Source organism: Orycteropus afer, unplaced genomic scaffold (assembly GCF_000298275.1).
Source record: "Orycteropus afer afer isolate SDZICR_OR568_19922 unplaced genomic scaffold, OryAfe1.0 scaffold00217, whole genome shotgun sequence".
NCBI classification, from domain to species: Eukaryota; Metazoa; Chordata; class Mammalia; order Tubulidentata; family Orycteropodidae; genus Orycteropus; species Orycteropus afer.
In genome coordinates, this window is record NW_006921804.1 from 3254011 (window position 1) to 3268762 (window position 14752).

A 14752-nucleotide genomic window follows, 5' to 3' on the forward strand; every position below is an offset into this window, starting at 1 on the left:
GACTATTGCACTAACTGTGTGGCTAGGGCCCTCTCAATCAAGAAACCAAACCCATTGCCAGTTGAGTCAGTTCTGATTCCTGGCAACTCCGTGTGTTAGTAAAACTTCTCTGTAAGGTTTTCTTGTCTGTAATCTTTCTAGAAGCAGATCAACAGGCATTTCTTCGGTGACACTACTTGGAGGGTTCAAACCACTGCTTTTAGGTTAGTAGTTGAATGCAAACCATTTGCACCATCCAGAGACCTTAGGACCCTATAAGTAGTGCTTTATTACTGATTGTTTTCATCAACGAGGAATCCCATATCTGTGAGGCGGTGGCTGGTTTATGGCTGGGAGCAGAGCAGGGACCACATGGATGGGGGCATCTTGCAGGAATGTGGTCCACCCTCCTCTCCTCTGCTAGGAATCTTCTCCGTAGCACACCTGACAGGTGTAGCCAGCCTGTACTCGGATGGCAGGAACTCCCATGGGAGCCTAGGTCATTTTTAAGGCAGAGGGAAACATGGTATGTAGAAAAATCTGGTATACACATATGGTTAAGATGTAGGTCATTTGTGGAGAAGTCACTTTATCCCTCTGATTCTCAGTTTCTTCATCAGCAAAATAGAGACTTGTGCTTCTCATGAGGGTTTGAGGTAAAGTACGTAAAAGGCTGAGTCTAGGACCTGGCACATAGTAGGTACTCCATAAACGTGAGGCGAAAAGAAAAGTATCGTTATTTTGTATTGTTATTTGTAAAAGTAATGTTGTTGTTATGTGCCGTTGAGTTGGACCCAACTCATAGTGACCCCTTCTTGGGTTTCCAAGGCAGTATCACTACGAAAGTGGATTGCTCCATCTTCCTTCGAGTGGCTGGTGGGTTTGAACCGCCAGCCTTCTGACTAACAGTCAAGTGCCTTAGGCACTATGCTACTAGAGCTCCTTATTAAGTACTTATTAAGCACCTGTGTACTGAGAACATTAAGTAGATTGTGGAGGTAATACAGTATAAATCTGTTATTCCATGGATTCTGGTAAATCAGACAATGAGCAATACATCACATGGGGTGTGCGTGAACCCCTCTACCCAGCCCCAGGGCTATAAAAGGCCCCAGTCCCCACCTGGCAGGCAGGGATAATTTCATGTTATGAGTTGATGATGCTGACATTTTATAGAATGATAATAGGAAACAGGTATCAAGTAATTGAAATGATATTTGAAGACTGGAGATTCAGGTCCTTTATCTCCATCAAAAGGATGGGCTAAAGGCTTGTGTGTCACCCAAGACAGGGCCCTGCCATGTCACAAATAAAGATGAATCACCCATCTGCATGGAAGCCTCTTTCTAGCAATCTAAAGCACAGGTTTTTTTTTTTTGAAACCACTGTCTGATGATAAAAATAGTATATTCTCACTGTAAAATTTTTTGGAAAAACTGAAAACAAAAAGAAGGAAAAAGAATCACAGCAGCTAAGGGTAGTTAATAAAGTTTCACAGCCTCTTTCTACTAACAAGTAAAAAAATTAAAAATAATTGAAAATTTGCCATATATACAGCTTTGGGTTCTGATTTTTCCTCTTAATATTTTATCAGGGCACTTTCCCCATGTCCCCAAATATTCTTAGACAAGTGATTTTTAGTGGTTGTGTAGTGTTCCATCACTGAATAGCCCCATATTTATTTAATATTGTTGGGTATTTAGAAATAAATGACTTTTTGAAGAAATGAAATATTTCCTATGCATTTCTATGTGTTAAGGGCTTTTACTACGTTGTCAAGAAGTACTGAATTTCAGGGGGTAAAAGGATTGACCAGTTGACCTCAGGACTCTCACCCTGCCCCATGAGTCTCTGTGCCCTGAGGTGGGAGTGGGTGGAGGCAGAGTGGTGTGGCAGGCATCCCACCATGGGGTGTGATGGAAGCTAATTAACCAGTCTGGTGTTGGCACCAATAGCCAAAGAGCCACATCTATTTCAAGCTTCACTGAAATTCAGACAGCAAAGAAAAGATAATAACTCAACATTTTAACAAATAGAAAACATTTCTAGTCTAGCCAGACTTCTTTGACATGCTTTTCAGTTATTAAAAATGTTTGATGGTTTATTTTTTGTTGACATATGATGGAGAATGCAAGGAAATCTATAAAGTAGTCGGCATCCTCATTGATCAACCTCATGACAACCATGTGGGGCTGGAACCTCCAGGAGGTTGCACTGGCCAAAACCAAAGAGGCAGGGGAGTTGCCTCTTATGTAAAGGCTTTAGGACAAAGGAAGGGGCTCAAAGGAGAAGAAACAGCGTCTGGCCCCTTTCCCTTCACTTCTTCCTCTAAAAATGATGCAAATGGACTTGGATTCTGATTTCAGTGAATTTCTGCCAAAACAAATAAATTAGAGGTTGAAATGTGCAGCCGCTCCCAAACCTTTCCCTGGGGAGGCGTGATGCTCCACAGATGCCTTCAGACCCCTTTGAGAAGAAAGATATGGTCATTTTTGGCTCATAAACATTGTGAGTTATCCCCAGTTAGTTCCTGTAGGGAGGTCTGTGCCTGAATTCACTGCCTGCTCTCTTCAGCCCCATCAAGGTCTGGTGCTTTGGGTGGTGTTTCAGGCACAAACGGTTTGTGCTCAACTACTAACCTAAGGGTTGGTGGTTCGAACCCACCCATGGAAGAAAGGCCTGACAATCTTCTTCTGTAAAGATTACAACCAAGAAGACTCTATGGGGGTGGTGGTGGTGGTGGTGGTGGAATACAACCCTATGGAGCTGTAATACATGTAATACATGGCCATGAGTCAGAATTGGCTTGACAGCAATGAGTTCAGGCATCCAGAAGTGCTTTCAAAGAGTGGAACCCTCTTGTGGGCAGGAACTATGCTCTTTCTTTGTGCTCACATTTGGACAGCACAACACCAGTCCTCTCTTAGATTCCTCCACAAATGTGAGCTGAGTGAAGGATTTCGGGCTGCTCTTCATTAAGCTGTAGAACATGGGTGAGGATAAAGGAAACCTGGGTTATATTTAGACCATCTTGTGGGCAGCATAGATTGGAGATTTTACCCAAACTGCACAACCCCAGACAGCGTAGAAGGTTGGAGTCTATGCATGAGCCAGACCAGAAGCTTCTGGGGTACTAGGACTTTCCTTCTTTTTTTAGATAAGCTACAGAAACTATCATTGTAAAGTGCTTTAAAACTTGATCCCAAGCAATATGCTTTTTTTTCTTTTAATTTTTATTGTGATTTGATGAAAGTTTACAGAGCAAATTCGTTTTCCATACAGCAGTTCATACACATTTTGTTTCATGACATTGACTGCAATTCCCCACAATGTAACAGCTCTCTTTCCACTTCCTCCCTCTTCCCTGTGTCCTTCTTTCCTATGCATTCCTGCCCCTTGAGCTATCTTCCTGTGCAAATACTGCCCTTCTGTTCTCCCATGATTGGTTGTTCTAAGGAGTGTATCTACCTGGTGTAAATGTTCACCCTATATACCTGTCTGTTGTTTGGCTGGAAGCCACAGGAGTAGGTTAAATTCCAGGCCTGAAGGGTAACTAGGGGCCATGGTCTCAGAGATCTTACCAGGTTCTATCAGACCAGTAAGGCCGGTCTTTTTTTTTTTTAATGATTTGAGTTTTGTTCCACATTGTTCTCCTACTCTATCCAGCATCTCCTCCAATGTTTCCTTTTCCTAGTGGTTGACAATGGCAGCCAGGCACCATCTAGTTCTGGTCTCATGGTCACAAAGGCTGAGGTTCACTTGGTCCACTAGTCCCTTGGACTAATTGTTTCCATGCATCTTTGGTCTTATTCATTCTTCTTTGCTCCAGATGAGGAGAGACCAATTGTTGCATCTAGATGGCTGCTTGCAAGCTTTTAAGACCTTAGTTGCTACTTGCCAAATTAGGATGTAGAACAATGTTTTTATGTAGAATGTTATGCCAGTCGAGTTTGATGTTCCCCACAACTCCACGTGGTCCTGAGCCCACAGGTCCAACTGCTCACTCTATCAGGGTGGTTGACCGTGGCTAGGAAGTTATCATAACTTTGCTCACTGTTGTTGTCATGTGCCGTCGAGTTGGACTTGACTCATAGCAACCCCTCCTTGGGTTTCCAAGGTGGTATCACTACAGAAGTAGATTGTCCAACCTTCCTTCCGAGTTAGTTCTATTTACATGGACATTCTTACAGCACATACAGATACGTATGAACAAATATCAAAGGACTTTCTTTATATCTCTTACAGCATCTAGCACACTGTTGGACATGCTTAACAAATGAGAACTGGATGAAATTAAGAGTGAATGAATAAGCAAATGATCAGCTTTATTAGGTCTCCATTGTATCCCCAGCATTAGTGCATACCTGGAACAAAGTCAGCTTTAACAACTGTATCAAATAAAGGAATGGTGAGATTTATAGATACCAGGGTAAATTGCTTCCATTCTGTTTCAGGCTGAGCAGGGTGGTTGAAAGCATGGACTTGGGAATCTGGAAGTCCTGGGTTCAAATCCCAAGCCCTTCATTTACTCTGTCGTTGTTGTTGTTAGGTGCCATTGAGTTGGTGTTCAACTCATGGGGATCCCATGTGACAGAGTAGAACTGCCCGGAGGGTTTTCTAGGCTGTAATCTTTACAGGGGCATATCACCAGGCCTTTCTTTCATGGAGCTGTGCTTAACCAGCAGGGCTCTTTTCTACTTACTCTCACAAAAACTCCAAACTCACTGCCATCGAGTTGATTCCACCCATAGTGACCCCCATCCAGATTCCAAGGCTGTAAATATTTACAGAAGCAGAACACTACATCTTTCTTCCATGGAGCGGCTGGTGGGTTTGAACCACCGACTTTTTGGTTAACAGCCCAAATGCCTTAATCACTGCACCACCAGAGCACCTTTCCATTGACTTTAGTGGTTGCCATATTGGACAATACTGCCTAGCTCCATAAGTCTCAACCACCACTCACATCCCATCTCTATAAGCTTTCTCTGCTCTGTCCACAGTGATGTTTCCGCCCCTCAAACTACCTTTGCTCTGTTATAAACTTCACTTGACAATCACATCTTATCTTTGAAATATCTTCTACTGTTGTCTTAAACTGTCATTTAGGTCTGTTTAAATGGACTTTTCTTACACTTCTATTCGTTTCCCATTGGAGAGTATAACTGAAGGCTTGTGAACAATGCCCTAGGCTGAGAGTCAGAGGCCCTGGCTTTGAACTCTGGCACAGGATGCTACCCTACCACCTCTGCCTGTAATGGCTGTAAAATTGGGAGAGGGGCCAAAGGTTGTTATGAGGATAGATGAGAACATTTATGCAAATCGACCTTGTAAACTGTAAGGTGCTTTACAGAAACAGGGCATTATGGTGATTACCAATCGCTTGAGGCCAGGGCCTGTTTTGATGTGACGTGCATTTCTCCATACTGAGCATAGGACCAACACACAGTGCCTGCTCAGAAGTGCTGGCCCAACTCATCTGCTACCTCAGCTCAGGGCTGTGTTCCCATCTTCCTTTAGGACTGGAAGCCATCGGTACCTCCTACTTTCTAAATATCCAGAAGGGAACCAAGTCTCCAACCTGGGTGACTTGAATTTATAGAGGATGCAAATAAATGATATTTATTAGGAGCTAACCCTTTACTCTTGTTCTGGTTACCTAGTGCCGCTCTGACAGGAACAGATATACCACAAATGGGGTGGCTTTAACAAACAGGAATTTATTTTTACAATTTTTGGAGGCTAGAAGTCCGAGTTCCAAGTGCCAGGCTCTAGAGGCTGGGTGAAAGCCCCTCGACCTTGGGCTTCAGCTCTGCCTCCTGCTTCCGGCCGACTGAAGCTAGAGGCTTTTCTTCACTCAGACAGCTGCTGGCTGCTGAGACTGACAAGCCCAAGGCTGACAAGTAAAAAGGCACAGTCCCGATGTAACCAAACCATCAGAGCATGGCAGGCTGCTGAACAACAACTCGGCTACCTTCAGGGTTCAAGCATGCCATAAGCTAGGGACCATTCCCAAAGCTGCTTCTTAAATACGGGAAGCAGCCCACATACCCAAAGCAGCTGCTCAGCTGCTTGTGGTAGATCCCACCATGGAGATGATTGCCAGTCTCATCATGGGAAATAACTACCACCAGCTGCCCAGCCACTCAACCAGGCCTAGCCAAGTTGACACACCACAACTATTGACTACCACAACTCTTTTTTAAAAAATATTTTTTTATTGTGATTTGCGTGAAAATTGACAGAGCAAATTGGTTTTCCATGCAACAATTCATACACATTTTGTTTTGTGACATTGATTGTAGTCCCTACAATGTAACAGCACTCTTCCCACTTCCTCTCTGTGGTTACTGTTTGTCTCCGTCCTTTCCTATCCCTTCCTGCCTTCTGAGCTTTATTCCTGGGCAAATGCTGCCCTTCTGATCTCATGTAGTTGATTGTTGTAAGGAATGCATACCTCCCTGGGGTTATTATTCACCTTTGGGAGCTCTGGTGGTGTAGTCCCTAAGACATCTGACTGCTAACCAGAAGGCTGACGGTTCAAACCCACCAGCCACTCCTTGGAAGGAAGATTGGGCAATCTACTTCCATAGTGATATCACCTCGGAAACCCAAGGAGGGATCGCTATGAGTCAAATCAATTAGACGGCAGTGAGTTTGGTTTGGTTTTTTAGGCCTATCATTTGGTTGAAAGTTGAGCTATGGTGGGAAATTATAGTCAATGTCATGAGACAAAACGTGTATGAACTGCTGTGTGGAAAATGGATTTGCTCTGTAAACTTTCACCCACCTCACAATAAAAATTGGAAAAAAAAAAAAAAAGGTGAGCCACAGTGGTTAGGTTCAGTTTCACTACTGAAGGGAGAAAAGTTTCGAGAGTTGCACCAGCTTCTATCAGACCAGTAAGCCTGGTCTATTTCTAACCTTTTACTCTTACATAGCCACGTATTGTCCTAGGCTCTTTACATATACTACCTCCTTTATTTTTTATAACAACTCTGTGAGGTAGTACTGATATTATCTCTGTGTTACAGATGAGGCAGCAGAGTGCAGAGGGTTGGAGTAAGCAGCTTAAGGTTCTGTAGCCAGTATGTGACTATTAGGATTTGGACTCTGCTGTCTGGCCCCAACACCCTTGCTCCTAATCATGTGGCTGTAGGTTCACTAAGCTGCCCAGGGGCTGGAAGGCTGCTCTGAAGGCTGTGAGCTCCATCCCTGCCCACAAGGATCCCCCTCAGCAGAAGGGACCCTCAGGGTCCTTTTCCTGCCTTGGACCCCTCTCTGATCCCATGCTGCCCCCATTACGCCGGCTTCCCTCCCCTGCCCTTGGCCTAAGCCAGGAGATGAGAGCAGCTGCCAGGACTTTCTAATTCATTCCTGAAAGAACTCTGCATTGTTAGAGATGGAAGGTGCCTCCAAATCTTCCGATTCAGGTTTGCTGAGAGAAAACAGAGACTCAATCTGACACATTGTATTGATACCCAGACCATAGAATGAAACAACAACAAAAAAATTCACTGCCAGTCAAGTCAGATCTGACTCATAGCGACCCCTCCTTGGGTTTCTGAGGCGGTATCTCTACGGAAGTAGATTGCCCAGTCTTCCTTCTGAGGAGTGGCTGGTGGGTTTGAACCGCCAGCCTTCTGGTTAATAGTCAAACACCTTAGGCACTACGCCACCAGAGCTCCCAGACCATAGAATAGTGGTACAAAAAAGAATTATGTTCCTATGACTTATGAGCATGGAGGAGAAGTTATGAATAACACATCAACAAAATGAATCTAGCCATGTGTAGCAACACAATACATCATGCTCAAGTAGGGTGCATCCTAGGAATGCGAGTATGTTTTCACCTAGAAAACAGAGGCTGGGGGCGGTGGGCTGCTGAGAGAGCTGGCCCAGGGCACGACTCAGGTTCTTTTCCAGCTTAGGCTAACTTTGGGCTGTGTCCTGCTCCCAGAAGGGGCTAATGGCAGTCTCTTTCCCTCACTCCTCCTCACCTCCTCCTCAGAGTAAAGTGAAACAGTTGTTTCCTGGAATCCCCTAATTCTCTTTCCATTTCTCCTGCAGGATTCCATGTTTTCGTTGGCCCTGAAATGCCTTATCAGTCTGTCCACCATCATCCTTTTGGGTTTGATCATCGCCTATCACACACGTGAAGTCCAGGTAGGTGCCTTGACCCTCCCCACTCAGGCAGTGGCAGGGCTTTTGCCTTGCTGTAGGCTGAGTCCAGCCTTACACTAAAATCCACCCCCTAAGAAGCTCCTTGGGTAATTCCATAAGATAGTGCCTAGCATCCTGGCTCTTCTCTTCTAAGCTGGACCCTAATGGCAGAAGAGATTGTGAGGCCACCCTGTGGCTTTAACAACCGTGACATTATCTTCATCTGGAATCATGGTGTCATGATTTGGGAGGGGGCCGTCCTGCCCAGAGCCCTTATTTAGCACTATTGTAATGTGAGAGCCCTTACGAGTTACTTTGCCTTTTCTATTTCTTGCTGGATCTTTTCTGAATTTGAGCTCTGAATCCACCCAGTGGAGTCAACTTACCTCATGTTTTCCTGACACACATTCCACAAACTCACAATCATACATACACACACACACACTCTGTCACACATGCACACTCACGCCTACACACACACACTTATATACACACATACACAGAGATACACAGTTTCTCACACTCACACTCAGACTTACATACACACATTCATATGCAATCATACACAGACACACTGTCTTTTACATGCACACTCACACTCATACATACACACTCACACTCATATACATTCACACACACACACAGTCTCTCACACAGACTCACACAAATTCACACACACTCACACACTCACACATAGTCGCTCACTCACACTGACACACAGGCGCTCACACACATACTCGTCCACTGTAGCAAACGTCTTTTGGGAGTCTGCTTCCAAGGGCTGCAGACTTTATCCCTGCTGGAGTCGGCTAGGCTAGGATGTATCATTTTCTAGATAGAAGCCTGGTGTGGTCAAGGAGGTATCTGTTTATTGCTGCCCAAGAGTGACTTGGCACCTGGAGGAATATTGGCCAGGGCTCCATGGTGTGCTTCCAGTTTGGCTGACATAGGGAGCTAGGTTTCACCTGGGCTGGGAGGTCAGATAGGAGTGGTCAGATCGCCTTGTGACACTGAGTCTTCTTGTCACCTGACCCTGTAGGCTGACTTGCTGCACTGTGGACCTCTCCAGTTGCTTTTTTTCATATGTATGTGAATCTGGAAACAATCTTGGTCCTTTGGCCAGAGAAGCACAGATCAATCCACATCTGGGCAGCAGGCAAGATAGAGACAAAGACCAGAACTCAGAATCAGAAAAACTGGGGTTGCAGCTCGGCCACGGCCTCTTCTTGCTCTGTGTCTTTGCCCAGACTTGTAACCTCCCTGGGCCTAAGTCTCTTCATCTCGAGCATGGGGGCTTTTATTCTGACTTTGCTGGGATGTTGTGGGGATAGAATGAGGCAGCATATGTGAGAGTGCTTTGTAAACTGTAAAACCTTATTTGCATCCAGTCCGTTTTGTCACTCAGAATTTTCTGAGTGGAGCAGCTGTGTAGATGCGGGTGTGAGTGCCTCTTCCTTCTAGCGGGTGGTGTCCACTCCCCGGCGAATGTCAGGGCAGGGCTGTGGGGAGGCGGCCCTCCTCGGTGGCTGGCTGACTGCAGAATCCTTGGCTTTGGGCCATCTTGCCAGCTCCTGTCTGCCAATGACCAAAGGACACTCATCTAGACAGTTGGGACTCTAGCCTCTGGAGGGTCACAGGTGCTTCGACAGGGGTTGTGCTGTGAGGGCGGAGTCCCAGAGCCTCTGAGCAGCTTCCTTCCTAGAGTCTGAACTGAACAAAGCTGGTTGACTAATCCAGATCGTTGCTGAGTCAAGCCCAGAAAGGAGCCAGGAGTATACGCAGAAGGAGCAGGGACGAGGGACCAAAATAGTCCCAGAAGTCAACAGTCTGGGCTCCAGACCAGGTTCCATCCCACTCAAAACCAGCCACATGACTCAGGTAGTCCTCATCTGTAGGGAGCCTTTATTAATTGTGTATTGTCTTGACCTGTGTTGGAAGGTGTCGCACAGACTAAAGACAAAAGGCAGAATCATAAAACTCAGTTAAGATCCAGGCTTGAGGCAGAAGGAGTAATAGAAGCAGCTCCTAGCCTCAACCCCACACTACAGTTCCTCAAACTTGACTATTTCCCCTTTCTCCAGCAGGCACTGGGATAGGTATAGTCAGGTGTCGTGCTCTCAGGTTCCCCTGGGAGCCTTGTTCCTAGCCCAGGACCTGCAGCCCTGGCTCTCAGACCTGAGCTGGCCCAGAACTTCAGTTCCGGCCATTTTACTGACAGGCCACCTAGCTGGGCACTCTTTGCCCCATCCTTAGCCATGGTCCATCTCTGTTCCAGCTCTAATCATGGCCAGTAAATGATGCTATTTGGATCACTTATCTTGGCCTGACACTCATGGTTTAGAGAACAGAGTGAAATTGATGGCATTGAACTCTGACTCAGACACTTCAGCCTGAATGACATTGGGTTGGTACCAATATGTTCACATCTGAGGCATTGGGATTCACTTAGCTAAATACTTAAGAGAGTTGGTACTAGTGTAGAGTACAGAGTGGGTTTTCATGAAAAGGAAGTATGATTCCTTTCTTCTGACCTTTGTTCCACTGCTTCCAGCTGGGCCCCAGTCCATGTGCCATCTGGGCCCACCAGATAGTCACTGACATGACTGCCTGGTCCGGGCAGGTGGGCAGGCTCTTCCTCCTTACTCTGGCCTAGCCCTGCCTGCACTCTCAGCTCCCAAGGCGCAGGCCCTTATCCTGGACCCAGCGTCATGTGGGGGAAATCACCAGCACCTAGCACCCTCTGTCCCTCTTGTCTGGTAAAGTTCTTTGAACAGATAGCTGGACCTTCTCCTGCCAGAGGGAAGTGGGAATGTTTTGGGCCCAAACAGTCAGAAGAGAGAGGTTGTTCTCTTTCAATGTCCCTTGTATGCACCTCACCCAGCTTTATGGTATTTTCCTGTTCTCTGTCCTCCCCAATCTCATTTCCAGCCCCCTGCCACTCATGTCTGACAAAGAGCAGGTGTTTTCATTTCATTCATTCAGTTACGAAAGAGTACTGGATTTCAGAAATCTGGTTTCCAAAGCCAGTTATACCATTAGCTGTGGCCTTGGGCCTCAGTTTTCCCATCTGTTACTTGGGGGTCCTAAATCCCCAAAGTCTGTAATTCTCTGGGCTAGGACTGCAACATGATTGGCTGGGGGACCTGCTTCCTAAGAATGACTATTCGTTGTTAGTTGCCATTGAGTTGGCTTTGACTCATGGCGACCTTATGTATAACAGAATGAAACATTGCCTGCTCCTGTGACATGTTCGTGATGGTTGGTATGCTGGTATGATCCTATTGTTGTGCCTATTGTGGCAATCCATCCCACTAAGGGTTTTCCTTGTTTTCACTGACTCTCTACTTCACTATACGTTCCTGAGACTGGAGGGAGGAGTTATCCCAAGCCAGGCTGACTGTGGATATACAGAAAGGAGCTCTTGGAAAACATCCATCCGGAAGGGAAAGGCCGGCTGCTGTTCATCTGCAGGGAAGCAGGGCAGGGTCAGGGTGCATGCAGCTGTATCATCTCCTCTGTGGAGTGATGTTGGTTTTTTTTTTTTTTTTGTTAAGAATCTGCTCACGACTTTCTTCATCCATAACAGTTGTTGGTCAGTTGGCTAAATTTTAGCAGAGACCAGATGACTATTGTTCTGGTTACCCAGTGACACTCTGACAAGAAATATACCCCAAATGGGATGGCCTTAACAAACAAGAGTTTATTCTTACAATTTGGAGGCTTTAAGTCCAAGTTCAAAGTGTCAGGCTCTAGGGGCTGGGTGAAAGCCCCTCAACCTTGGGATCCAGCTCTGCCTCCTGCTCCCGGCCCACTGGAGCTAGAGGCATTTCTTCACTCAGACAGCTGCTGGCTGCTGAGGCTGAAAAGCCCCAAGTCTGACAAGTGAAAAGGCACAGTCCCGATATTACCAAACCACACAGCAGGCCATTGACTTAAGTCCATTGTAAGTCCCAAGGTCGGCAAAGCATAGCAAGCTGCTGAGCAATGACATGGCTTCATGCAGCGTCCAAGCGTGCCATAGGCTAGAGATCATTCCCAAGGCTTCTCATTATATACAGGAAGCAGACCACATTCCAAAGGCAGTGACTCAGCTGCTTGTGGTAGATCTCACCATGGAGTTGATTGCCAGTCTCATCATGGTGAATAACTATCACCAGCTGCCCAGCCACTCAACCAGGCCCAGCCAAATTGACACACAAACATAACCATCACAACTATGTCCCCACCTCCTCCCAACACTGTCCTTGATGCTCACATTCAGGCCACAGGCCTTGGTCTAGCACACATGCGAGGCTGAGAGTACTTTCTAGAATTTCCAGTTGCTGTTAAGTGATTACAACTGATGGCGACCTCATATGTATCAGAGTAGAACTGTGCTCCACAAGGTTTTCAATAGCTGATTTTTCAAAAGTCAATCACCAGGCCCTTTTTCTGAAGTGCCTCTGGGTGGACTTGAACCTCCAACCCTTTAGTTAGCAGCAGAGCAGATAAACCATTTGCACCACCCAGAGACTCTACCTTCTAGAATAGTATTCCTATTTGTTCGTTTAGACAACTTATGTTTTTGAGGCAGAAGAATTCTGAAACATTATTGGCTAACTCTCAACCAAACTCTGGCTTCAAGTTATGGAGCCTCAGGATTGGAAGGTTTTTGGAGGTGACTTAGTTCCATTCTCCTACCCATGTTCTTTGTGTTCTCTGCTGATGCCGTGGTGCCCACTGCCTCTTGAGGTAGGCTCTTCCACTATTGGGCAGCATGAGCCTTTAGCAAGTCTTCTTCCCACTGAGGAAATAGGCCTCCCTATAACTTCCACTTTGCCCTAGTTCTGTGTCTTGAGCAGGGAAAAGAAGACGCCGTGTTTTCCACAGGGAGCACTCGTGGTGTGATTAAGTGCTTGGCTGCTAACTCAAAGGTTGGCAGTTCCAATCCATCAGCTGCTAGTGGGAGAAAAATATGACAGTCTGCTTCCATAATGATTACAGCCTTGGAAAGCCTACGGGACTCTGTGTTAAAGGGTCACTATGAGTTGGAATCAACTCGATGGTAAAGAGTTTGGTTTGTTTGTGGTGTTTCCCATGTGGCAGCCTTTGTAGTTTGAAGATGGTTCTCCCTACCTTTTCTCAGTTTCTTCTCTCAGCACTTATGGGGCAGGGAGCTTTCAAAGGCTTGGATATCTGTTATCCTAGGCTTCCTGGTGTATATGTTGTTGTTGTTGTTATGTGCCGTTGAGTTGGACCTGACTCAAACTCCTTGGGTTTCCGAGGCAGTATCACTACGGAAGTAGATTGCCCCATCTTCCTTCTGAGGAGTGGCTGGTGGGTTTGAACTGCCAGCCTTCTGGTTAGCAGTCAAATGCCTTAGGCACTACGCTACCAGAGCTCCCTGGTGTGTATAGGGGAATACAACAACAACAAAAAAACCACAATGGATTTATTATTATTATTATTTATCAAAACTTTGACTGAAAACCATGCTGTCCCCTGGAGAGTGCATTCACTCCTGGGGTTTGATGGTCTCCAGTGACTCCCAGATCAACAGTGCAGCCTCCTCTCCCTAGGAGGCAGACTCTGTTTTAGACGCCGTTGACACACATTCCCAAACTCAACATGTAAAATGCAGAACTTTTTATTACTCCTCTAATATCCTTCCCTTCCCTACTCTTGATTACCCAGCTAGCTCCTTTGTTCTTTCAACATATATTTAACAAAGTCTGCTCTGTGCAGAGCATGGGACAGTAGCCCAATTCTCTGGGCTGTTGTTATTGTTGTTATGTGCCATCGAGTTGGACCAACTCATAGTGACCCCTCTTTGGGTTGCTGAGGCAGTATCGCTACTGAAGTAGGTTGCCCAACCTTCCTTCCAAGGAGTGGCTGGTGGATTTGAACCGCCAGCCTTCTGGTTAGTAGTCAAGTGCCTTAGGCACTACGCTACCAGAGCTCCTAATTCTCAGGGCTAGAAACCTTGAAATCACCTTTGCTTCTTTCCCACAATTCCCCTCCCCTCTTTGTCTGCAAGGGCTTCCAACTCCGAGTGAATCTACAGCTCTAACAAATGTTTCTGGTACCATTGCTGGAAGGCAGGGCAACAGGTGGCTGAGAACACCAACTCTAGATCAACCCAGCTTGGGTTCAAATTATGCTAATTGTTTTATGTAATCTCTCTTAATCCATTTCCTTTCTATAAAATGGATCCAATAATAGTACTTATCACAAAGGGTTGTTGTGCAGATCAGATAAACTAATACATGCAAAGCCCTTAGCTTAGATGAAGACTTATTTGCCTAGCAGGACAACCCAGGCAGAGGTCTCAAAATAAGCAAAGACAATGAGATGGGGAACCAAGTGCATTGGGAATGTATTCCAGGATAAGTTCATGGAGAGTCCCAACGTGCTGGACAGAGCCTGGCACATAGCAAGTGCTCAGTTAGTGTTTGTTGAATTAAACTAAGGGGGATGACTGTGTTTGCAGGATAGGGCATGGGGCAGTAGCAGAGCTTACATCATTTAATGGGTGGGATGGGGACTTTAAAGCCAGTTGCTGTCAAGTTGACTCCAACTCATGGTGACCCATGTGTGTCAGAGTAGACCTGTGCTCTGTAGGGTTTCCAAT

General features: G+C 45.9%; 1 protein-coding gene across 1 annotated transcript in view; it reads left to right on the forward strand.

Moving 5' to 3' along the window:
• The window catches only part of KCNN3 (potassium calcium-activated channel subfamily N member 3), a 237096-nt gene that overhangs the window by 50564 nt on the left and 171780 nt on the right, over positions 1-14752 (forward strand). Inside the window, exon 2 of the mRNA XM_007948528.2 lies at positions 8050-8145. Within this exon, the coding sequence (XP_007946719.1) occupies positions 8050-8145 (96 nt within the window). The remainder of the gene's footprint in view (positions 1-8049; positions 8146-14752) is intronic.